The sequence below is a fragment of the Aythya marila genome (genome assembly GCF_965140915.1).
Source record: "Aythya marila genome assembly, chromosome: 5".
NCBI lineage: Eukaryota > Metazoa > Chordata > Aves > Anseriformes > Anatidae > Aythya > Aythya marila.
This window is the reverse complement of record NC_139046.1, coordinates 14,593,904-14,619,898: the sequence shown is the minus strand read 5'-3', so window position 1 is coordinate 14,619,898 and position 25,995 is coordinate 14,593,904. Positions and strand designations below refer to the sequence as shown.

The 25,995-nt window shown below is 39.4% G+C and overlaps 1 protein-coding gene across 2 annotated transcripts; it reads left to right on the top strand.

The window, feature by feature from the left end:
• The first annotated feature begins 818 nt into the window (after nt 1–818).
• BDKRB2 (bradykinin receptor B2) lies at nt 819–25,783 on the top strand. 2 transcript variants are annotated; one of them, XM_082762719.1, is made up of 4 exons: nt 848–885; nt 15,866–15,932; nt 19,603–19,689; nt 23,005–25,783. In XM_082762719.1, exon 4 carries the CDS (start codon nt 23,007–23,009, stop codon nt 24,147–24,149), a length of 1,143 nt encoding a protein of 380 aa, XP_082618845.1. In that variant the 5' UTR covers nt 848–885; nt 15,866–15,932; nt 19,603–19,689; nt 23,005–23,006; the 3' UTR covers nt 24,150–25,783. The 2 variants fall into 2 exon arrangements, with proteins under 2 accessions (XP_082618844.1, XP_082618845.1); XM_082762718.1 differs by lacking the exon at nt 19,603–19,689 and having other exon boundaries at nt 819–885.
• The last annotated feature ends 212 nt before the right edge of the window (nt 25,784–25,995 follow it).

Sequence of the window (25,995 nt, the reverse complement as noted above, 5' to 3'; positions counted from 1 at the left end):
AAGATGTATCCTCTGTGTGGGATGCTGCAACCACAGCTACCATTTCAGGTTTCAGTTTAATTGCATAAATAGAGGAAAAACAGTTATGCCTGTTATGAATAAGGTAAAATTAGATCTGTTATGATCTCAAATTCAGAATAAAAATCATTGTCATAGGAAAAATGCTCTTCTCTACTCTTTGGGTATAATTCTATTTCTTACAGACGTTTCATCCAAAATTTGAAGAAATTTTGGTCCTATATAAATTTTTAAGTGGTATTTGGAATTTGTCTTCATTCTTAGCACAATGAGTAGCCAGAGATTTCTGCTGAGGAAGGGGAACACACTGTCTTCCAGAGATATAAACACTAAATTTCTTCCCCTGAATGTGAAGGATGTAAGATTGTAAATGAGATATTTGTTCTTTTCTGTTTTAAAGATCCAAGTCTTGCAAGAAGCTAATTTGTGTAACTGTTGATTGTGTCTAACACTGGTAAAAGCAATGCACATGACATCACCCACAATAAAGGTCAGGTTTGTGTATGTGTGCGTACATGCTTATGCACACACATTTCTGGAGACTCTTGTTCAAACACATATAGTTGTTTTATACACACTGTGGCAAATCTTTATTTTAACTTGATTTGAATTGTTTACCACCCATAGTCAAATAAAAGTGGTCTCATGCTGGTTAGAGCAGACAAGCTTTGCTTCTGAAACAAAATATAGCAAGGCAGAAAATCCAGGAATATGACGTCATCAACAGGGGGATGAGTCTATTCTGTTCAGGGAGGGGCAGAAAACCAGAAGTTAGACTCATTCATACAACAGAAGGAGCGTGACTGTTCACTGAGAAGTGTTGCACTCTCTCGTTTGTACCTGTTCAGTGCTGAATTCACAGTCAAGGTATGTGTTTCCGCTTCTTTTTCATACAAAAAGTTGTCATTTAAATTCAATACAGACTACTGCTTTTTGAAACCACTTCTTGAATTCTTAATATGTTTCTGTTTCAATTACAACAGTACTAATGTTATTAGCATTCCAGGAACACGGAGAAGTAAAATATTTATTGCTGATGTGGTTTGGTAACTTTGCAGGTTTCATAGAGGTATAACATTTCCAAAAAAAAAAAAAAGTTTTATTTCAGTGTGCCCAAGATGCCAAAGACACAGGGCTTTTCCCCTGCCACAGGGGCAATCTGGTATGGGCTACCCAAGGGACATGATTTATTCTGTCCAGAAGGCATCTGATTTGCACCATTTGTTACACCTTATAAAAGAACAGAAAGTGCAAACAGTTAATTTTTTTTTTTTTTCAGCTGAAAAATTGCGTAAGTAGTAAGGAAAAAGCAGAGACAATTCTGTATTCCCTGAAACTTATTTTTTTTCTTCTCTGTTTATTGTTTTGATTGTCAACTTTGTGACTCAGGAAATGTGGATGTGTGTATAACTTACACTTCTGACCTGTCTCATCTATACTAACTGGAAAAAAATAGATTTTGAAGTTATTTCTTGTGTAATGTAGGAAGAAAAGTTTCAGTTGACATTTGAACATTATTTGTTTCCTTCTAACATTTGTATTCAAATGAAAAAATACAGTAAGAGCGTGATTTATAAGATGCTGTTAAATATAAATATAGGCTTAGAACTGGAGTTGTGATTAGGATCTTATAACAAAAAGACTAAAGGTTGAAGTATATGCTATTCTTTTAGCTGCTAATTTTCTATTACTTGGTATGTTAAGCAGAGATTTGAGCACAATAACAGTAATAATAAAATAGCCATGCAGCCAAGAGAGTTCAGTTTGTCATTAGAAGCCTTGGGTTTGATACATTATGTGTAATCCCACAGATGCTATCTCCTAAGATTAGAAGATATTCTTGTCTTGAACAGTGCACATATTTTCTTAGAGAATCTTGAACAGAGCTAGAAAAAATAAATAAATACATTTTTACCACAAAATCTGTAAGAATGAAGCATCAGGATATTGTGTAATATCAGTCATATGAGTTCTATCTTGTCTGCTGTTTTCTGGAAACATGCAGCCTTTAAGAAAAGAATGAAGAGAAGCAACTTCACACTTCAGAATCAGTCATAGACTTCTAAATATATCTGTCTTGTTTTCAACATGAATAGTACAAATGCAGAGAGAAGAGATAAATGTCCCTAAGTTAATAAAGACTTCGGAATAGCCAAAGCAGAGTCATCTCCAGAACACTTCTGTCAGTTTTCCACTGAGCCTTGTACATGCTGAAACAGGAGTAAGTGTGTTACTCAGAGTTACCTGAACATTTTGTACTGCCAATCCATAGAAGAAAACTGCCTTTCCTCCTGAGTTAGAGCTTCCTGAATTAAGGATCTCATCACCACACTGGAACGTGGCTTAAAAAAAAAAAAAAAAATCTGAGCTATATTCACAGAGTAAATATTACAACATTCAAAGTCCTTTTCCAGACAGAAAATGAGGAATTTGAGAGAATTTTAGTACATTGGTTATGAAGAGTCTAAAATTCACTGCTTACGAACATTCAATTTTAGATAGTCTGCTTTTCACGGAAAGAAGGAAATAAAAAGCTCTTAAAATAAATAAATAAATAAATAAATAATCCCCCCATTTTCAAAGTCACAGTAGGAAAAAAGTCTAGGGAAACATGTTAGCAAACAGAGCTTTGCTTTCAAAACAAACACACCTTCCCAGTAGCCAAGTCAGCAACAAATGTAAACCTGAAGTCATTAGCAATGCTAATCAATATGAAGTTTAAAAAAAGAGAGAATAAATATTTTCTCTCAAAATGACATTTAGTTAAAACCTTCTTTTTTTTTTTTTTTTTTTTTTTTTTTTTTTTTTTTTTTTTTTTTTTTTAATTTACACATACACCGGGCTTGTTCCCTTGTCACTCATGGTTTTAAAAACTTCCTCTCCACTCTCCATGCTTTTGGGTTTCCCCAGCCTTATCTAAATGTTGGTCTTTCTTCCTCCTTGCGTACTTCAGATTTTACACACGCAAAGATGAAAAGCTGCATTTCTGCCTGGCCGGTGCAGGACTGCAAACACAGTGCCTTGAAGCAGAGGCAGAAGCTTTCCCTTGCAGCTGGCATGGCTCTGGGTGAAGGTGCAGTGCTTGAAGACCAAACGCTGCCTGAAGTCTCCAGCTGCTGACCAACACGCTCAGTTGTCAGTAGGGGAGAGCTCAGCCAGCTTCTCCCCTCGGCTGGATGTCCCTCTCCAAATTTCTGACCCTACTGTGCTCTGTTCAGCCACACCTGATTTTATCTCTTAAGGTGCAAAAGAAGCAACGTGATAACTGCTTCAGCCATTCCTTGCTAGCCCCCAGCATCACTGAGGCTCCATTTCTCAGGGGAACTCAGACTTTAGCAGCAATATGGATGAGCAGAGTTGCCACTCTTCTACTTCCTGCTTCTCCGCCTTGTGCTGCTGCAGTGTTCCTGATCAGAGAAAGTTTAAACGTAAGGTCAAGGGACTTTTGCTTAAAGTGGACCTATTTCCTGAGCTGACATTGCCATATGAGTAGTTTTGAAACTAGCAAAAGTGTCTTATGGCACTTGTGAGACTAGATAGCAGACAAGGGCGACCTCGGCTCCAAGCACAGCTGCAGGAGGGTCCATCCCTTGTGCATGTATCCCTGTCAATAACACTAACCTGACTGAAGAGTAAATATGACACAGGCTCAGGGTACAGTTTCACGCCAAACCCTGTTCAAATACTGCAGCCCCCTTACCCAGCTTTTGATGAGGTCAGGCTCTGATAAGGGAAACAGCGAGATGTCCCAACCAGCGATGGAGAGGGGAAAGGGCATCCCTATAGCATGACTGCCTGGAGATGAGTGGGCACAACCGCAGTGGGGAAACAAGATGAGCAATGCAACAAGAACACTAAACACAGACCGCAGGCTGCTGTCTTCCCATAGACAAAGTTGCACTGGCTGCCAACCACAGTTGATGGTATGATGACATACCATTCACTTAGCAGTAATACTAGCACAATGGGGCTGAGGAACCCTGGTCATGGTCCAGCACACCATTGCAAGCCCCAAATATTGGTGAACAGACACCAATGAGACACAGACCAGAAAACAAACACATGGAGCTTAGTTGCCTGCTGAAAGCATGCTATCTTCAGTCTGATGATAAGCAAGCCCGGAGCACTCTGACATTATGGTAAAGCAACACTGCAAAATATTTCAGAACTATTCAAATTTGCCAGTGGTAGATTTGACTTGCTTTTGCTGCTATGCTATATTTACCTCCCTTGTACATTAACTCCTCAACTCAGTTCAGCAAGGCTGAGCTTTTGTGATCCCTGAAAAAAAAAATAAATAAAATAATAATAATGATCTTATCATTCAGATTTGTAGACCTGTCAGTGCTAAGCCCTGCACACTCAGGTATGTCAGTGCAGTGACAGCATTGGAACAAAGCCAAACCTCAAGCTCTGGCTAATTTCAGAGGATGGAGCTGCCAAAATGCAGAAATCCATTTCTCCCTCTCACATTATCTGAGATAAACTCAGTAATAAGGAGAGCAAGCTATGTTTTGAGGTTGAGCTGATTTTTATATTAATGGCATTTACATGTGCTTGTCTGGAGGCAGAACTGGCCGTAGCTGGTTTTCCTCCTGCAGTGTTCCTGCAAGTTGTCTGGGAGTTGCACCCCTGTGAGCCTGGAAGCGCTTTTTCCTTTTGTCATGGCTGTGTGATCTACCAACTCACTGACTGTCTGAAGCCCTGCCTCTCTGAAGAGCCATGGGGCATAGAAATGGGCAGTACATTCCCTCCAGAAGGGCAGTGTGAGCCATCTGCCCACACACATGCAGAACACCCTGCAGCAATCCCTTACTGATGTGATTGTAAACTGCTTGCAGACAACAAGCAGGCCAGAAAGCTGGGAGCAGTTCATCAGAGTTCCTGAGCCTTTCTACAAAATGTAGCTGCGAAGCTGACATAATTCAAAGGTGGAACCTGATCCTTAAACAAGTGGGAGGACAGAAACATCGAAAATATTGACACGAGGTTTTAGCTCAGGTCTGCATGCACCTCTTATCTTCTCCAGCAGTCTTTCCCAAAAACAGACTATATTCTTCACTCTATTATCATAAAATCATCATAGAACCACAGAATAGCTTGAGTTGGAAGGGACCTTAAAGGCCATCTAGTTCCAACCCCCCTGCCATGGGCATGGACACCTCCCACCAGACCAGGTTGCCCAAAGCCCCATCCAGCCTGGCCTTGAACACTTCCAAGGATGTGCACCTTCATAGTAAAGAATTTCCTCCTAACATCTAATCTAAATCTCCCCTCTTTTACTTTAAAACCATTCCCCCTTGTCCTATAACTACCTGCCCATGTAAAAGACCTTCTATCTTTTTTATAAGCCCCCTTTAAGTAACTGAAAGGCTGCAATGAGGTCTCCCTGGAGGCCTCCCTCTCCAAGCTTTATATCCTCATCTCTCCAAGTCCTTCTTCATAGGAAGGGTGTCCTTCTATTACAACCAAGACCGATAAATTGGTTTATTTCTTCTCCTTTTCTTGGACAAGTATCATTTCTCTAGGATCTCCAAGGATCATCGATCTAGTTAATGCCAAAATTTCCAAGTGGTAAGGATATGGGACTATCCCTCATGGGCAGACAAACAAATAAAAGCAATTATCTTCTCACAAACTTTCCTTCTTTGTTGAGATTTACAAGTAACTGAATCAAGTAATGAAGAAAGAAGACTGTCAGTTTACAAGAACAAGGGCACTGGTTTAAAACTTGACAGCTTTCTAGATGACTCTACTCTTCTTTTTCCCTTGGTGAGCTGCAACTTTATTTTTGAAGTTGTACTATGTCAATCAAAACAGTCCTAATGAATCAGAGAAGGTGGCAATTCATGAATGGCTGGGATATTGTTCACAGGAGATTTTGATTTATGACATCCCCATTAAAAACATATATATTTATATATTGCATAATATATGCATTGTGTTCTCTTAGCTTCTACTTACATCATTCCACTGAGAAACCTTTTTTCATTAAAAATGGCACCTTATGGCCAATTCCAGCTAGTTGGCTCAGCAAAAGGAGCATTTCCCAGAACCAGAAGGAAGGGGAAGTAATAAAGCGGAGTCATTTTTTCAGGGGTGTTTCCTGAAAAATTTTGGAAATATCAGTCTTTTTTTGGAAATGCAAGACAGAAATTTGTTTTCTTCCACAACAGAGTTGGTCTACAAATTGGCATTTGAATAATGATTACAGTACAGAGTAAGACATCTGGAATTTCATTCTGCTACACTTTGTGTTGTGGATTACTACAGAAAGCTTTACTGTTGTATTTTGCATTGCACTTTTGTGCTTGTTTAAAAAAAGGGGGGGAGGGGAAGCGAGAGAGATAGAGTGAATACATTAATAAGTTTTGGCTTGGGATAAAAGAATTATCTGGTCAAACAGCTTTAAAAATTTGAAGAAAGATTTGACTCTAAATACCAGAATCAAACAATTTCAAATTTTGGACTATTCTGAAGTGAAGTAAGAGCAGGATCTAAACTGTGTGAAAGATCTAGGTTTTATAACAATTTGAATGAAATTCCCATATGAAATTCTCATTGAACTTAGTGATATGGTTTAGTGGAGGACTTGTTTGTGTTAGGTCAGAGGTTGGACTCGATGATCTTGAGGTCTCTTCCAACCTAGACAATTCTGTGATTCTGTGATTACTTTGGTATATCTGACTCAGACAGGAATCCTTAGTCATATGTCTTGAAACCCCTTTCCCTTTTGGGAGATTAAACCACACTTTTCTTCCCTCCCTTCCTTCCCTCCAACCTTCCTTCCTCAAAACTATCAGCATTTCTCCTTTGTGTTCTTTAGCAGTGTTATGTTCTCTTCCAGAACTGGCATCCTCTCACTTTCTCTCCACTTGTTCCTGTCCTGACATTCACACACTGTGTGACTGCCCCAACATAGAAGTATCTCTGCATTTGCTAGCTTGGGGTGCAAGAACTCTCCGAAGGAGCTGTGCCATATAATAAGAGAATCTCTCTGACAAAATCCTCACCATATCTTTGTGTTGACACTGGTATTCTGGAAAGAGCAGATAGACAAATCTTCCTGGTAACCACCTGTGCTCAAAACCCATAGATACAGAGTGAAAAACAGATTGTCTGCACCGGGTTCCAGCAAGTCTCTGACATCTCCCATTGCTAGCTAAGTGGAGACAACAAATTAACAGATGGTTTAATTTTGGAACACTGGCAAAGCATGAAAAGGCAAAAGCAAAATCATAATACAAACACTGGATATTGTAAATTGGCGCTGTAAATCACACCACTTCTCAGCTGGAGAAGTATCTTGAGCCTTCCAGACCACTCAGAGTTGAAAGCTGCATGACTGTTTGTACAATTTAGTTTATCACCAAATTCTTATCAACATTTATTTGAATGCTTAATTCTGCCAATAGAAATATGGTACATTTGCACATAAAAATTGTTGTCATGGGTTTTCAGCTGAAAAACTGTTTTGTTTTGTTTTGTTTTGTTTTGGGTGTATAAACCCCAATTTTATCAGCTCTGGACGTCAAAGTAATTGTAATGCAGTCTGAGATTCACTATTGTTCTCTCTCTCTCTCTCTTACCATTTTAAATAGGTATGTACATCTAGTTTTGAACTTTCCTCTGTGATATAGACTGTGGTAATTTTTAACCTGGTATCTGAAAACTGACCTCTTAAAAGTGCAAATGTTTCATTTATTGGCTAAGTCAGGAGCAGAAACATAAAAATAATATGAAATGACTGTCCCATCTGCCCAAGTGACAGCACAGCAGGACATGTTTGACCTAGGAAGGACAAGGCAAAATGGCTTTTTGAAGTTCATCACTGAATTGAAGAAATTCCAGACTTCCTTCTCCTTGAGAAGGAAATTTGCCAGTGCTTGCACTGCCATATTCTGGTTTTAGGAGTTCTTCAGAGAGTATAAAATGGACGGGACGGGACGGGACGGGACGGGACGGGACGGGAAGGGAAGGGAAGGGAAGGGAAAGGAAGGGAAGGGAAGGGAAGGGAAGGGAAGGGAAGGGAAGGGAAGGGAAGGGAAGGGAAGGGAAGGGAAGGGAAGGGAAGGGAAGGGAAGGGAAGGGAAGGGAAGGGAAGGGAAGGGAAGGGAAGGGAAGGGAAGGGAAGGGAAGGGAAGGGAAAGGGGAAAAAACACCAATTATTTTAGTAACGATCGCTTGCTATTTAGACAATTAATATCATGTCATGCTTGTATTACCTTCCATGACACCAATCAGTAATGACGGAGATTGTCCACTGGGATAGAGTATTAGAAAAGTCAGGCTTTTCAAGAGATTGAAACTTTAGTTAATAATTTGGTAATGTGGGTTTGGGGATAGATCTGTAGATGTTGTCAGATGTTCTGAATTAAACTGAGACTGTCTTAAGAAGCACGTGTAGAGGTGCTAACTTAAAAAACCTGGATAAATTTCATCTCCACTATATTCTGCCTGCTTAAAATGAATGCTGTAAGTATAATTGACAATTATATATTTAATCATACTTTCTAGCCTATTCTGTTGTCAGAGCCCGATGTGAACCTGTCTACATATTACTTTGATGGGAGGCATTAAGAGAACCCAAGGCATTCTGTTATAAAGAGGACAGGTTCTGACTGAGATGCCCTCAGAGGGCTGCCTGCACTAAGGAATCCTCTCCTTGCACAGAGCCATCAGTATGTGGCTGAATTATAGAAAACGTAGTACTGACTACAATATTTACAGCTCCTGGTGGGGATAATTATCTGTAGTTGCAGACAAAATATTAGTTTAAAACATCCTTTAGGTTGCTGCACAATGCAACAGAGCCTGAATCAACTCTACAGTAAAATCAATTGCCTGTATGTTAAGAACTAATTAAAGTAGCGTCTGTCCAAGAAATGGCTATTGCATTGTAGAGACTGCAACCAGTCAACCACACATACTTAGTTATGGGAGACAGGATTTTCTAAAAAGCCGTAGCTGTGAAAGTCAGTGGTGAAAACATGCAGGAAACACTGCATTATTGCAAATGCCATTGACAACTCTGTAAACACGTTAGCAATTGGCAGCACCAGAGATGGCAAATCTGTTTTTTTTTTTCCTAAATGGCTGTTAGAACGTTCTCAAGGTGTTAGAAGGAAAGTGCTTTCAGGGCATAGATCCAGTTCATCTGAAAGGCAAATCTCACCATTAAATAGTGCAAAAAGGGAGCAACAGTGGTAAAAACTATTTGGCCATTAGACCCTCACATTTTGTCATGAGAACTTAGTGCTGCTAAACAGGGAAAAGAGCTGTGTTTCAGTTAATAGGAGTGGGGTAAGCAGAGCTGAAGAGGCCTGGTGAAAGCAATGCAACAAACTGCAGGGCTGATGAGGACATCCATGCATTCCTCAGTGAGGGAGCCTTAAGAGGAGTTTTGTACACTGCCGAGCAAATCCTGGGCCCCCACTAAAGCAAAGCAAACAAAGGAGCATCAGTTGCTCCATCTTCTTGGGGAACATAAATGCTTCAGAACTTACAGGTTTTTTCCTTTTATTATTCCACCTCTGTTGTTTTGTTGGTATTGCCCAGTGCTCTCTGCAGGATATTCCCATTGATTTCTGTAGAGAAGATATCAGGCAATTTATGTCACTGGTATGCTTCATCTGCTCTCTCCTATTTTCCAGCCATATAACTAATTAGTTGAATCCCAAGACCAGTTCTAAGGACCTATCTTAGGAACAGTTCCCCCAGCCCACCCCTCAAAAGCTGTCATTATCCAGTTGAAAATTCATGTATGTCTTCCCCAGCATAGCTGTTTTCAGCATGGCACTTGCAATAGTTTTGATCCATCTGGGTTTCAGAAAAAGTTGCTTTCTGAAGCAGGAAATGCTTACTTTAACAAAGAAATATAATCTTGCTGTACAAACTACAAATTCTTGATAAAGTCAGAAGCATTTTTCTTTATCACTGGATATGGATTACCTCAGCTATTCACTGGGCTCATGGTATTGTCTGCCACTTGATAGCTGCATTGTACGGTGTGATACCATCAGACCTGCCATTTCACATGACATCAGACTCCTGCAAGGGATATCAAACAGGTCTCACAACATTAGTGCACCAACATCTTTGTATTTTGCAGTGGTGTGGGGTACAGCAAGCCCTTCTCATACAGCAGAGAATTCCCAAAGCTCCTGCAGTGCTTAGGGAAGGAGATTCAACTTCTTTTGAATCCATTCCAACATGGCAGAACTGTATTTCACTTCATAAAATGAGGAAATTTATAGTCTCTCTCTCTTTTTTTTTTTTCCCCAACTTTCAGTCACAGTTCTCATATGGGAAATACGAAAAAGAACAGAACAAGATACTCTGCCAACTTTGCAGAGTGAGTTTGTGGTCAGTTTTCTTCTGTTTGAATATTTTCTCTCACAGTTGTCAAAATATTTTGAGCAAACACATACAGTGCACACAGAAGTGTAAACGCAGCTGTGACTTGAAAGCATCAGGTAATGTGCCTTTCTGTAAAAGAATCAGAGAGCATCTTGGTTCTCAGAGACACAAAGCTACTCCTGACACCAGTCCTAGAGTGGAGCTGCATTACATCCAGTAGTGCAGGGGTCCATGAGGATTAAGCTTCTGGAGAATTAAAGATTAAAGAGACTTGAGAACTCCTAGGATGTAATTCACTGGTCACAAGGAGAGAGGGAAAGAGTTGCAAAATTGTCATTATAAACCTTTCAGTTGTTGATATTTTCTAGAAACAGAAGAATCAGATTCATGTCCCTGCTTCAAAAATTATTTAGGTACTTATATTAATTTGAAATAGCTTTATCAAGAGGAATAGTCTCAATCAACATTATTCAATGACCTTGTGGTGTCTTAGGATACAGGCATGTAGATCACCTGAGTTGAAGACCTTGTTCCAAGTTTGGCAGAGCAGAGACCTGGATATAGGTCTCCCATCTGCCCAATGACTACAAAGAGGGCATCAAATTGGCGTATGCTTGATTAGCACTTAGATTTAAGAGCATCATACATCATATACTTTGTTCCTACCTAGGCGTATACCATGTTGAGAAAGCTGGGGACAGAAAAAAGAGTAACTTAGTATGTCAGAACAGCTTAAACCTCCTCAGAGATGTTTGAATTTCTCTGCAGCAGACACTGAAATGTGTTCTGGGAGAGAGAGAAAAGAAGCGATCATTTCTGTTCTCAGAGTAGTTTGACAGTTTGTGAATCCATCTTCTTTCTCTGCTCACTAAGTGCTATGGTAAATGTTGCTGAACAAGTACAGAAAGTTCTCCTACTATGTTTGCCAATCAATCATGTACAAAAGAGAAGGAAAAAGCTGCTTGCCGTTAACACAAAGGAAATCTCCAGGAAACAGGAAAACAAAACAGTAAACCATTTATTTGAATCTAAATTTAAACTAGGGAATTGGTTGCTGTGCACACATCTCCATGTACAGGACCTGTATGTACCAAATACTACTTCTTGATGCCCCCACAGTTACAGACCTCACTTAGTTCTTTTGCCAAAGACAATAGTAGTATTTCAAATATTAGCAGAAGTCTTAAGGAGTGGTGGTGCTGAGGGATTTACCATCATATTTTATTCCTTTGTCCAACCTGCACCTTGCCATGACAATTACGCATTTTTGACTATTTATGTGCTTATACCCTTCCCTGTGATTTAGGCTACTTTTTAATTTAACAAAGCTCTGATGCAGCCTTTCTCTGCCAGAGGAAGATTCTGTCATTTTATCATCCATGGCAGTTCTTTTGGGGGATGCTTTCTGAAATCCCATATCCATGAAAGATTTCCATACAAGAGGAATGTACAGCTCCAAAGAACTGCTCCGTAAGCTCATACGTATAGCAAGATCATGACTAAATCTTTACAGCACCTTGTTAGTCACACCTAGCCCTTGTGATCATCACTGACTGGGTATAAGTCATGTAGCCTCACGACAGCTCATCTGAGAACTTTTCACAGAAAAAAAGGATTTCTGAGTAACTGAGTCCACTCACATTTGTAATTTCTCTCAGTGATGTTATTGCTAGTGGACAATACATTAATACATGACATTTATAAATGTTACAAAAGGAGTGATATATCAGAGCTCTGTGGCATTACCTTTCTAACTAAACATGTGTTTTCTCTCCTCCATGCTTCAGGGAAAGAGGACAAAATATTTCTACAAGAGAAATTATAATTTTAAGAGTTATTTCTTGCTGAATATTTCTAGCTTATGTTGTTCTTAATATAGTTATGAAAAGTTAAAATACAGATGGAATTTAACTCAACTCTGAGAAATACAGCATTCTCAGGAATGAGAAAGGTGTTATGAACATGCAGATTTTAAAGAGGTCAGAAAGTCAGCAAAAATAAATGTACTAAGGCAGGTTTGTTTTTTTCTTCTGTTATTTTACTCATAGATAATATCTTTTTTCAGAGGAAAGACATAATATCAGAAACAAAAACCTTTGGCTCTATCTCATTGTCTTCAGCTGTTGCCAAGGTAGCACAACTTTACATAGCATTCCTAATGTCCCAGAAAATAAGGAGCAGCAATATTGCTCAAAACAACATTAAGCCAAGGTCTAATATGCTAAACACCACATCAGACTCTTATTTATTTCAAACACAAATTTTAATATTTTAATATTAATAGTATTTTGAAATATTATTTTAATATTTTTAATATTTAAAAATTTTAAGTATTTTTCCATAACTGAAAAGCATAAACATATTTCATTTTTTTAAATTATTATTATTTTCTGAAACAAATCATCAGCTTCTCTTTTTCAGCTCTTAAAATCTGGACTGTTTTAACAGACTTATTCCCAGGAGACTTTTCTTTATCTTCTTTTGCTGTAATTCTGCATTTCATTTTACAGCCACAATGCTCTATTTTATAGCCCTTGTAACTCCCTATTAAGCCCAAAGATTTGCTAGTTTCACAGCAGAGTTATGTCCTCCACCCTCCAGGCTTTTTGCTAACATCAAAAGGCAAAGGGATCCCAACAGTGTCTGGGGCTCTTTCAGGAACTCCAATGTGTTTCATGTGGCTCCAGAAAAACACAACTTTCAGAGACCTTGTATCATGTACCATCCTCAGGCAGACATCCCAGACACCCTGCACTTTCCAAAATGCCCATATTAAAGCACCCAAATGACCTCACAAACACCTGGCTGCTGCTGTCTCAAAATCACAGATTTTTGTTTTCTCTTATGCATTTCCCTTTCTTCACTAACTTAATGTTAGTGAAAGTCTCTGAGATCTCCCCATCTCTCTCCACCTCTCCCCGTAGCCATCTACAGAGGTAACTGAAGTAACCCAAAGATTAGAAAGGTAAATGCAGCAGTACATATTTTGGTGCTACACAGATAACACACATTTGAAATATGGCTCCAACAGCCCACACATCACACTATAGCCCAGAGCAAAAGATGTAACTGGGCACGTGTCAACCCCCAGCATCACCCATCAGCACCCCAGTGTGCAAGCTTTGCTCCCTAGGCACTCAGGCTCCCCACTGAAACCCCCAGTTAATACAAGTCAGTTTTTCCTCCCTTCTCCAATTTGGACTAGACACTGCTGTGTCCTGATATTAGCAAAAAAAAAAATAGCAAAAGCCAGCTCACATTGTGCTTTCACCAAAATGTCCACAGCTTCCTAAGGACACTCACTTACTCACTGCCAAAATTCTACTTTTGTTTGTGGGCCTGAATCCAACTGGAAGTTTCAACTATTAGTACAAGAAGAACAAATTAAGAATCTTAGGTTGGAAGGGATCTAGAAAGGTCTCTAGTCCAACCTCTTTCTCAAATCTGGTCCAGTGATGGGATAAAATGATCAGACAAACACACAGAATCACAGAATTGTCTAGGTTGGAGGAGACCTCAAGATCATTGAGTCCAACATCTGACCTAACACTAAACCATATCACTAAGTTAACCATATCACAATGCTACTAAGGGCTTTATCCTGTTGGGTCTTTAAAACTTCTGAAGGTGACAAGCTTGAAATTGAATGATTTAATGGCTGAATAAACTTGATGATCTTGCTATTCTGATCCTACATCAGACACTAATGTTAAAAATCACTATTTCTCATTTCAGATTAAATAAAACTATTGTAACAAAAATTTTCTTTCAGAATGGCAGCAACATCAGACTTGTGTGACATTTGTACCATTTTGGAGTGCATTGTTAGTAGTACAGTTTCTAGAATAGATAGCATCAAATCAAAGGATGAACACCATCACTATACTTGGACTAAATACGCAGTGTTCATAGTGATATTGGCCCTTTTCCATTACTGAACCCTGTGTTCAGTAATTCTCACTGATCCGGTTCATATTTTCCTCCTACCAGCTCTCATAGGAGTGTAGCTGTTCTGTTCTGATCTTCATCTCAGCTATAGTTATTTTACCCATAGATAACATATTCTGTCAGAATTATCACAGTTACTGATGTATATATAAAAGTTTAAATAGAAGCTTTGAAAATAAGCTTTACAGAGAAGGAACAGAATTTATAAGAAGCATATCTTGCCTGTGTTTTTGTTGACAACAAATTCCAAGAACAAGGTCCATCACAGAAGATTACGATGATCTTCTAATATGCCTTTGACCTCTTGCTGAGAAAAGCTTCTGCTTAGGTTATCCCATCACATGTTCTTCAGACCTGCTAGACCTGTAGGTGTGCAGTTAAAGGAATATGCATTGAGATTGTTATTTCATAAAACTCCCTTTCCCCTGCAAACAGACATTGTCCTGGAAGGAAAACCTCCAAATGTGAAAAATGAAACCTACCTCTCCCTGGCTGGCAAATATTTGTGACCTGTCAGATGGTCTCAACTGAGGCAGTTAAAAGAAGTTGTGATACCTCTTATTTGCTTGAGTCCATCAATTTTAACGCTATAGGTAGGCTTTTGAGAAAGCAGAAGCAATACTTCCACAGTCAGCAGGAAATAGGCTTTCTTGTAAGCACCATGCTGCAGAGAACCACCCTTACCTATGATATCTTTTAAATTCTTGTTATTTCTCATTTCAGTAATAGCAGATGTGTTGGACAGATACCTCTATATCTTCTTATGCCTCTGGCAGCTCATCTGTTGCTTTTACTATAGTATTTATACCAGCGTGAAGAAGTAAGGCTGTGAAACTAATAGCCACCAGCAAGGGATACTTGGCTGCCCAGGCTGGGCTCAGATATGTTCAGGAGTACAAATCCTCACAAAAATATATAGCATCAAAACAGGCTTGGCTCTTTACAGGGATTTAGAGGGGAGACCATGGCAGGCCTTGGGTGTTTTGCTGTTTCTTTTTGTAGCTGCTCTGTCTTCTAAAAAAGCACCATCTCTAAGCCTCATATGTCAGAAGTGAGCCAATGCCCCTCTCAGTATGCAGCCACTCGCTAAAAGATGTGTTTGTCCTCCCAGCTTTTCCACTCCTCTGTGTCACCATCATCTGAAGCTGTACATATCTGGAAAACCATTTGGTCACTGGCAGCACTTAAATCAGATATCATAAATTATTGTTAAGAATGTTACAGACTTCAGTCTGGAACTCAGCTGAGAGTCATATCTAGCCTTTACAAGGCCCTTGTTCTGAATCTGTATCACTCAAATGGAGTTGTGTGCTGGATACCCATCTCCCAGGCACTACCACCAAATAGGTCTTATGCAATTGTTTCCAGCAGATCTGAGAGCAAGGGACAGTCATTTCGGGGAATAGGTGAGGCATAAACTGACACAATGCAGTCTCACAAGAATTTTAGTTTACATTCAGAGATCATAAAATCTTACCTGAAGTGGCCTACAAGAGTCCCAAGGCTGAATAATCATCAGTATTGTATTATTTTATTTCAGGGAACAGAAACAATCCGGATGCAGAATAATCTTCCGCAATAGCATTTGTCCACAAGCTTATGTCCAGGTAATGTTTGTTTATTTTAATTAAATACCTTTCCTCTGAGTTCATTACATGTATCCAATTAATTTAATACAGGAAGAAAAACGGATATCAGCTGTATCCTGTAAAAACACTGAAATGATTGTAACTGTTATGGTTTCAAAGTAATGATTCCAGAGGCTGGAAGATGCTGACAACAAAATCCTATCCTGGAACATTTGCATTTTAAACAGTCAGAAGAAATAAATCAATGAGCCAGTCTCAACTTCTTACCACTGATGAAGTTATCATGTAGACATACCTCTTTCTTTATGTGATTCAAAGCTAAGAAACAGTAATTTGTGTATAAGATTACTTAATGATGTTTCTTTAAGCAAACAAAGCTACAATAGTAATAATAGTATACATATTTCATCTTTTTCCATTTAAAAATTGTTCTCTGGTATCATGACTTATGCTGATGCTAATAAATAAGACCTAGAATAACTAAGACCTCAAATCCAAGTGCCAGGACACCTCTTGCTGCTGAACAAAGCAGAACAAGCCAGGCAGCAAGGTTTCTGGTGACAAGAGATCTTATTCTATTGTCTTGGCAGAAGGAGTGTTCATGACTCACCTTGAATAAAAGTGAATTACACCTCCCTCCATCCTGGTACAATTTTACTAGTGGATGAGAAGAAGCCTTACACGGCTCAGAGAAGTAGACGTGTCTTAGGAGGCATGGGCACAGTGTGACACAGCAGGAGGTGATGCAGTGGCTCCTTGCATTCATTCCCAAGTGATGTGTCAGTGGTTAGCTGACCCTGATGAGAGAAACTGTGCATAAATGTACATAAATATCTGAGGAACCTAGCCGTTCCCAAGTAGATATGCATGTTTCTCTGTGCAGTGCCACTGTGCATCATCAGAATAAGCAGATGTGCAGGGGTCCCTGCACTGCCTGATCTCTGTGCCTATGGGGCAGGCACAATTTTATATTCCACTAAGCAGCTTCAGCAGCAGTGCTCCTGTGCTCTGGCGAGAGGTTTGGCAACAGATTACACAAGGCCCTGAACCACAAGGCCATAGCCTGTAAGAAAAGCCTGCAAGAAGCCACAGGCAGGATTGTCTGTGTTTCCTGTATGTGATGGGGTTTTGTTTGAATTTATGTTTGTTTGTTTGTTTTTGTTTATTTGTTTGTTTTTGTTTTTTTTTTGTTGTTGTTGTTCTAATTCAGTTTTCCCAGCTGAGAATGCATGAGTTTGTCCTCAGCACACAAACACATGGTGACTGTGACAAAACAGGCAGAATATCTTTGCATATAGAAACCAGTACTCAAAGACCTAAAAACATAGGCTCCCAGTGGTATCCCAGTCCCTAAATATATACTGGAGAAAAAAAACGGAATGGTTGTCTGGACTTCCAGAGTCCAGAAAAATCCTGAGGGAATGAACAAATTTTCAAATTCTTCCCAGACTTTTTTTTATTTTTCCTAAAAATAAGAGAAATCCAGGAATGGAAGCTCCCAGATGCTTTGGATTGACAGCAAAAACTCAGAGCAGGATGGTGATCCCAAAGAGCAAAGGAAACTGGAAATTGTTCTTGTCTCTATGAAATGTGGATTAACTATGTACACTCAGGACATCAGCAGCTAGCAAGTGCTCACACTGAAGACACTTCACTGAACTATAACCACATGGATGCTCAGCCCCTTGTTTTAATTTGAGCTGATTTTACTCTTGCTTGCTCTTGAGCAAGATTTTACTCTTGCTTGAGGGCAAAAGAAGTGTTGTTTGTTGTAGGAAAGCATAAATTAGGGATGGAAACATAGATGCCTGCAGTGACTCATTTCAGCCCTATAATCCTAGCTGATGTAATCAGTAGGCAATTTGACCATACCAGGATGTGGCTATAATTTACAAATAGGAGAGATCATAAACTATCAGAATCTGAAATATTGCGTCATGCTTTTAATTCCAGTACTTTTGTAGTCAGAAGTATTTCCATGGGCAAGACAGCCTCGCCTCAGGGAATTTTTATGCCATTTTTTGCCAGTTAACTCAAACATCTCATCTCTAACTTGGATACCAATAAAAAGTTGTCCCATGAACTATTAAACAAGCACTCAGTTCTCTGGCTCAGCTTAAGCCAAATAGCCCTCTTCCCCCCTTCTTAGTCTCAAATACCCTTGTTTATACCACAGGTTACACTTAACCCAACCTGACCCTGTGGCAACAGGTAGCCGTGAAGGCTGGGGTTATTTGACAACAGTTTCTGCCTGCTGGTCTGTCCCTTGTTCTTTCAGATTATATCTCACTGTATCTTAGCATTGAAACAAATGTTTAACATAGTACAAGAAAGGATTAACACCACTCTCAGAGGTGTTAATAAGTCCATGAATCCAGTAGCTGCAGGGCTTCATCCAAACCCAAAACAGGTTGTGAAAAAATGTTAACTTGACGCATTTCCCCATTTGGGGAGTAAAATGGCTTAGCTTTCCTCAAGCCTATTCGTATCCAGTAACACCATTAACTGAGTTCTGACTTTTTTTCCCCTGTGCTTGTGTTTTTAGCTCACAGCTCATGATCCTTCAAGGGCTTTTTGTTTTGCTTTATCATATTCTGCTTCTCCTCTTTCAGTAAGGATCATCCATAGAGCCCAGCATGTACAGCAGTAGCATGAAGACTTTCCATCCTCACCTGATCCTTATTCCAAGTCTTCTGTACTCTGGGCGTTATCCTTGGCTTGCTGCCTTTATTCTTGCATGCCTTTATTCTAACATGCTTCCCCCCTGGATGGTACATGTAAGTCCATCCTTGATCAGTATGACATCCCACCAGGTTCCAGGCAAAGGCGAGAGGCATTAATGACTGTGCCCAGTCCTCAGAGCTTTCAGGCCATGGCACTTCAGAGCATCACCTTTTGGGGCCCCTCTCCCCTCTCCAGCAGCACAGCAACTGCAGTGTATTACCACCTTTTTCCTAGCTCGTCCGTGAGGGTACATTATCTGCAGCACTGGCAGGATCAGCCCATTGTCCGACATACGACTGTGTCAGCCAACCTCAAAGCCCTTCTCTGTTGCTCAGGTCAGTGTTTGGAGGTGATACAGGGCTGGGTGCCATCTGCACAGGGCAGGACATAGCTGTCTGCAACACAGAGCACCCTGCAGCCTCCTGCTACCAAAATATTGTCATTTATGCCCAGTACTATTAGAAGAAAAAAAAATATTCTAGAACAACATGAAGCAATGTCTGACAATGTTTTTACGTGACTATCAGGCAGGAAGTATCTAGCTGTAGGAGGTGAACTTCAGCAGAGACCAGTTCAACCCACTACAGCAGTCCTTCATAATCTCAGTAATAAGTGGGTTGCTTCAGCTGGGCAGTGTTTATATCAAAATCATTGGATAAAATCTTTTTGAGGATCCCAGCTGAGACATTAAAACTGCCTTGCATTGCACAGAAAGTGTTTATAGAGGTGTGAAGGGATTACATTTATTTTCACTAAATTGCAATAATAAGATAATGGCAAATAGACATAAATTTCTTTTCTAAATTGTGGCTGTGTAAATCATAATTTATTCAGGAAGCACATGGTTTAAATTACTTTCCTGTGCTATAGAGAATAGCTCCAGGCAATCATTTAAATAGGGCATGTAATGATCATTTGTACATTTTGTACTGTTCACACCCACATTTCTACCAATGTTTTACAGAAGTGCTTGAAGTAAGGACCAAGGATGCAGGTCATCCAGGAGCCCCACAGCATGGGAATAGTCCCTGCACACTGTTCTTAGACCATGGTAATGTGATAGAAGTAATTTATTTTAAAGAATGCTAGGGCTTTCCCTTCTAAAGCACAGTCCTCTAAAAGAGATGAATTAAAGGAAAAATATCGATCAATAGGCAATTTTTGAACAGTTATTTGCTGTAGAATTAATTTCTGGTTATTGTTTTTCTATTTGTCATGACTATGATGGACAGCATAGAAATTGCCAGCTACATCATAGCCTTTTTGACTTTGAATCACTAATTAATGTTTTATTAAATATATGTGGATATCCAACCTGAAAACATTTTTATAATACACTTACACTTAATTCTTGCCACCAGTTCACAGCCCGCTACCAGCAGAAGCAACAGCTTCTGCCAGTAGCAATGCCCAAGATCTTCTGTTCCCAGATGACCTTCTGTTGGTCATCCATTAGAATTTCCTATGTGTTTTTACAGCATGAAGTGCCAGGAGAAGGAGCTACAAAGATAGTGAAGGGTCTGGAGGGGAGGATGTATGAGGATAGGCTGAGGTCCCTTGGTTTGTTCAGCCCTGAGCAGAGCAGGCTGAGGGGAGGCCTCATGGCAGCCTGCAGCTCCCTCACGAGGGGAGCAGAGGGGCAGGTGCTGAGCTCTGCTCGCTGGGGCCAGCAACAGGACCCAAGGGAATGGCATGGAGCTGGGACAGGGGAGGGTCAGGCTGGGGGTTAGGGAAAGGTTCTGCACCCAGAGGGTGGTAGGGCACCGGGACAGGCTCCCCAGGGCAGTGGTCATGGCACTGAGCCTGACGGAGTTCAAGAAGCATTTGGACAAAACTCTCAAATATATGGTCTGGGTTTTGGGTGGTCCTGTGTGGAATCAGGAGTTGGACTTAATGATCCTTGTGGGTCCCTTCCAGTTCGGAATATTCTATGATTCTGTGATTCTATGAGACACAGAAAGAGAGACTTGAAGCTACTGTTTGCAGTAGCTGTGTTAGTCCCGTGTGTTAATCACAGCTGTGTTAGCTGAGTTGCTGTGTTAATCTTCTCAGAAAAGATTGTAAACTGATATTTAAGATGACTGATTTGAACAATTTGATAAATGTGATTTGAAAAAAAAAAAAAAATTAAAGATCATATGGAGGCTCTCAAAATGGTAGGGTTTTATATAACCCACCATTTTGGTTTTCCGGAATTAGGAGAGGAAATCTTCATTCTTGTGTCTGTGAGGTCAAGGAGAACGGGGACATTTCAGAAGACCAGAGAGGGTAAAATAAAAAAATACCTGTCATTAAAAGGCACAGAGTGCGGGACCCAGGGACTTACAGACCTGTCATTCTCTTTTAAATTCCTGGAAATAGGTTAATAAATAAATAAATAATCAGAATATCAACAGATAGAGGACAATAAAGAAAATTAAAGTGATAAGGAACTGCCAATATAAGCATGTTGAGAATAAGGTTGTGCCAAAACAATCCAATACAGACTAATGGATAGATCAGAAGCACCAGATCTAGGTTACAGTGAGTCTTTTGGTATTTTCCAACATTCCATTGTACTGAAATATGAATAAATAAAATCACATTAAAAAATGCAATGTATATGCAGATTTCTGAAAGGGCTCAGACAAAAATAAGATTTCTAACCAAAACATTTACAACCTGTGGCAGTTGTTTGCACATGGAAGATGAATAACAAACATAGATGAGAATATTTCCAATGTTGTATAACATGCACTGCATATCGTGTTTGCTTTCAATATAGAACAAATAAATCCATACCCTCAAGACCTAAAAGCTCCATATAATCAGTGTAACCAAAAGCATAGGTCACTGGACAGGTGTCTACAATGTGTAATGACAGATAATAAACTGGGTCCACCAGCCGATTCTCCAGATGCTGGTTGAAAACATTCAGAAATGTAAAGGACATAGGTGTCTCAAGGCTGAGGTGGTTCTAGTAAGGACAAAATGAATGAAGAGTCAGGATACATGCTAGAGGATAGAGATGTGTTCCTGAGGTTAGATATGGGCTTGAAAAGTTTTGGTTTTGGAAAGATAAACTTGGAGGATGAGAATATTTTGTTACTGTCCAGTTTATGCAAATATTGTCCTTTGCTCAAGTTATGAAAGACTGGAAATGTGCATTGCTGTCATTTTGGTTTGCGCTCATTAATCTATTTCTGAACTGCCCTGTATTTCAAAGTTCTCAGTCCCACTTGCCTGTTCTATCCAGTTGATCTGTACTGCCTGACAACTGTGCTATAAATTTTATTAAATTTTATGGTAGAGAGTCTTTGTTGTTGCCTCTAGTGTATATAGTGAAATTCCATCCTGATCTTTGCTTTTGGTTCCCAAGCACTGTGGCACTTAATTCAAAACAAATACACAAAATATGGCCATCATTTCTCAGGAATTCTGCATCTAACAGCCAAATATCTATGTGCATATCCAGCACTGACATTTATCAAACAACAAATGCAGTAACTAGAAAACAAATGAGAACCTCATCCTTCCAGGAATTACAAATGTGTTCCCTTTTCTCTGTCATTTCACCAGATGAATCAGACAAATATTTTAGTTAAAAATACATGTATATCTGAAAAGGTTCCAACCAAACTGTAATATAAACAGTGGTATTTTTAAGACCTGGGATAAGAAAAACAGTATTACTGTCACCTAGTCCAGGGAACTATACATACATACTGGGAAACCAGTCTTGTACTTGAGCATTAATCATCTCGGAAACACAGCAATACAGTTAACATTTTAACGTCACTAAGTGAAACCCGGACACTTAACTACTGTTTGATCCTACTGACATTTAAGCACATACCTGACATTTAGGCCCTTAAATGGCTCCCTGTAAGACCCTAGGCTGTTCTGAATATTTACAGTACAGCACCTGTTTTTCAGACTGTGCTCTTGCACCCAAAATAGCTCACTGTAGTCAGATGGCCACCATCTTTGCGAACCTGCCAACCCACCTACCATGGTAGGAAGGAAGGAAAGGAAGGAAGGAAAAGACACAAGGAAAAATAAAAAAAAAAAAAATGTAGCTCTAGTGAATAAAGGCCAGCCAATGCTCTCTTCCAGCTTCAGTTAACCTGCTTGTTACAATGACAACTGTTGCTTCATCCCTTCTGTTTCACCCCCTTGATTGATCCAAATGCACAGTCCATGGCAGTTTGCTTTTTGAAACCTTCTGCAAGTATGCAGGGTGCATAAAGAAAAACAAGCCAGAGAATTGTGAGCCTGTTCAATACCATGTTTTTAGGACAGTGGTAAAAGCAGAGCCAGTTTTTCTTATTGTGTCTTTTGCTGCAATGATCTCATTGCACCTTTTTTTTTTCCCCTCTCCGCACAGAAATGGTTATCAACACAACTGAAAATGTTACACAACTTTACAAGCTTATGGCCACCAAGGAGCTCACAATCGTTCCAACAGATTTCCACAATGATTCTGAAGTTCATCAGCTGAATGGATATAAATGTCTAAATTCAGATGCATGGCTATGGCTACAGACTTTTCAGCCTGGATTTCTTTGGTTTATATTTATTCTGGGAGCAATAGAAAATGCCTTTGTCCTTATCGTACTGTGTTTCCACAAGGGTCACTGCACAGTGGCTGAAATTTACCTAGCAAACATGGCACTTGCCGACCTACTGCTAGTCTGTTCTTTGCCTTTCTGGGCCATCAACATTTCTAATAATTTTCAGTGGCCTTTTGGGCTGTTCCTCTGTAAAGCCGTCAACACAGTCAGCAAAATGAACCTTTATTCTAGCATTTATTTTCTGACACTAGTGAGCATCGACCGCTATCTGGCCTTGGTGAAAACCATGTCTCTGGGACGGATGCGGCGAACTGTCTGTGCCAAGTGGAATAGCTTTGTAGTCTGGATGTGTGCATTGTTCTTATGCTCACCTACAATGGTCTTCCGAAAATTACAGTATTACAAAGAATACAACATCACAGCCTGCGGTCTTGATTATCCAGCCCCCTACTGGCACCCTGCAAACAACATCCTGCTGAATGCTGTGGGCTTTGTGATCCCGCTCTGTGTAATTACCTATTGCACTACCCAGATCATCAAGGCCTTACGAAGTAGCGAGTTACAAAAAATGAAGTTAATCCAGACAGAAAGGAGAGCCACCATGCTGGTCCTCGCTGTGCTCTTGCTGTTTGTCATTTGCTGGCTCCCATTCCAGATCAGCACATTCATCGATACAATCTGTTACTTGGCAAAAACTTTGAAATGCCTTGAAGAAATCAATGACATTGTGACTCAGATAGCTACCTACTGCGCCTACAGCAACAGCTGCTTGAACCCGATCCTGTACGTTATCGTCGGGAAACACTTCCAGAAGAAGGCTGTGGAATTCTACAAGAACTTGCTCCCACAGAGGTGCAGAAAGTCACAGCCTGTGAAGGTGAACTCCTTGGACACTTTAAGAACTTCCATTTCAAGTGAATGTCCAAGGAAAAAGTCTGTTTTGCCATTACAACGGTAGCACAATTTGTTCACAATGAGGGCAGGTCTACAGAATAAACATGTGGTAGCATTCATCATTTGTGGGAAACAAATGGTTTGATCTTAATGCAAACTTCATACAGAGAACTGTTTCTAATGTTATGGACATTTTTCACAGTTGAATCATTCTTTGTAACGTATTTATGGTTTTCATGGCTGAATTTTATTTCTTGCATGTTCCATTTGAAATGTTTATATTTCCATGGAATCTAAGTGTCTGAATGCACATACAATTGTCTTATTAGAGTCCCAGTATAGAAGCTATTGTCAGAGTTGTGCAACTACTTATGGTACCCATACAGTTTGTTAGACTATTTTTTTATAGAAGGGAATCATATTTATGTAAATTTAAATAAATCCTGTAGGACTATTATTCAAATAGAGTTTTAGGTGTGACCCTCTTTTGGACTTCCTTTCTCTGCTCCAAAGCAATATGGGTTGCTTGATTGACAAGCTGTGCCTTCTTGCAACTGCCCTGCCTCTGCTAGGTGCAGATTTACATCTGCCTGTACACATGGAACATAGCTCAGAAAAGGTAATGCAGATAAGGGAGGAAAACTTCAACCAGCTTAATGAAGGCAGTAGAGGTTTTTTTTGTAGCAGGAGACTCTTTACTCTTTCTTCCACAAGGTAAAAATGTTCACTATGGAGAGCTCTTTTGGGGTGGGTGAATGCTATCTTCATTCATACCTATATGTCAGCTCAGATACTAGTTTTTTAATGTTCACCAAAACATAATTAATATTCATAATGTTATTTAATGGAAGTATAAATGCACAGTACAACTGGTATAATCTCACAAGAAGAAACAAAATATGGAGGAGAGCATCACCTTACTGCCTTAGAAATCTAACTGAAGCTAATAGGAGTTTTGAATATTCAGAGTAATCAAAAATGGTATTTTCAGACTCTAATACTACCTAAATTTTATTTGTAGAGTTAATATGAGTGATTTTAATACAAAATATCAATTCCTAAATTAGACTGAATTAAAAAAAAAAAAATCAAAGGACTTCACATGGAAGAAACTCTGTGTATGTAATTGTCAGTATGCAATTTTACTTATTGGAACCTTGATCTAAAACCAACTTGGAGATGATCAGACTATTAATGCATGGCCTTTAATCATAAGAGCTTGAATGGAGCAATAAAGTTCCATTCAAGCTGGAAAGTCTGTATTAAATCTTCAAATAATTAAACCAAAGAAATGCTCTAGAAGCTTGTGGATGTGCTATTAAAACTATTGTATGTAGATGATTTATTGAAAATTTCTGTGTTTTATTTAATCATCCAGTATAATCCTATATTATAAGTACTTTTATAGTTTGTTCTATATATTGTCCTAGACATCTATGATGAAACACTCCAAGCCTTTCCGTTATTTCCAGTATTATCAACATTGTCTTGTTCATGAGCATATTGTTCACACAACCTTTAAATGAAAGGAACTCCATTCAGAGGTTATTGGGGCAATGAAAGAGAATTTTGGATATGTGGTACTGAGAAGTATGAGTAAAATATGAAAATGTTATGACTTGTCAAGAATACGGTATTAATTTAAAATATGTAAATACATACATGTGTTGTTTTGCTGTTCAGAAAGTATGTACAACAGAAAATAAATGACTCTAAGATATTAAATTTGCTGGCATTTTGTTTTTCCAGCCTGAGTCCTTTTACTCAGGAAAGACTTCTAAGAAGCACAACTGTTACAGACACTTTCCTTCACTTCCTGTTGTACCAACAGAAAGTGAGTTAAAACAAAAGAATTTTAGTTACTTTCAAAGTTTGGGGTCAGCTTTCTATTCAGGGCCCATGTCTGCATG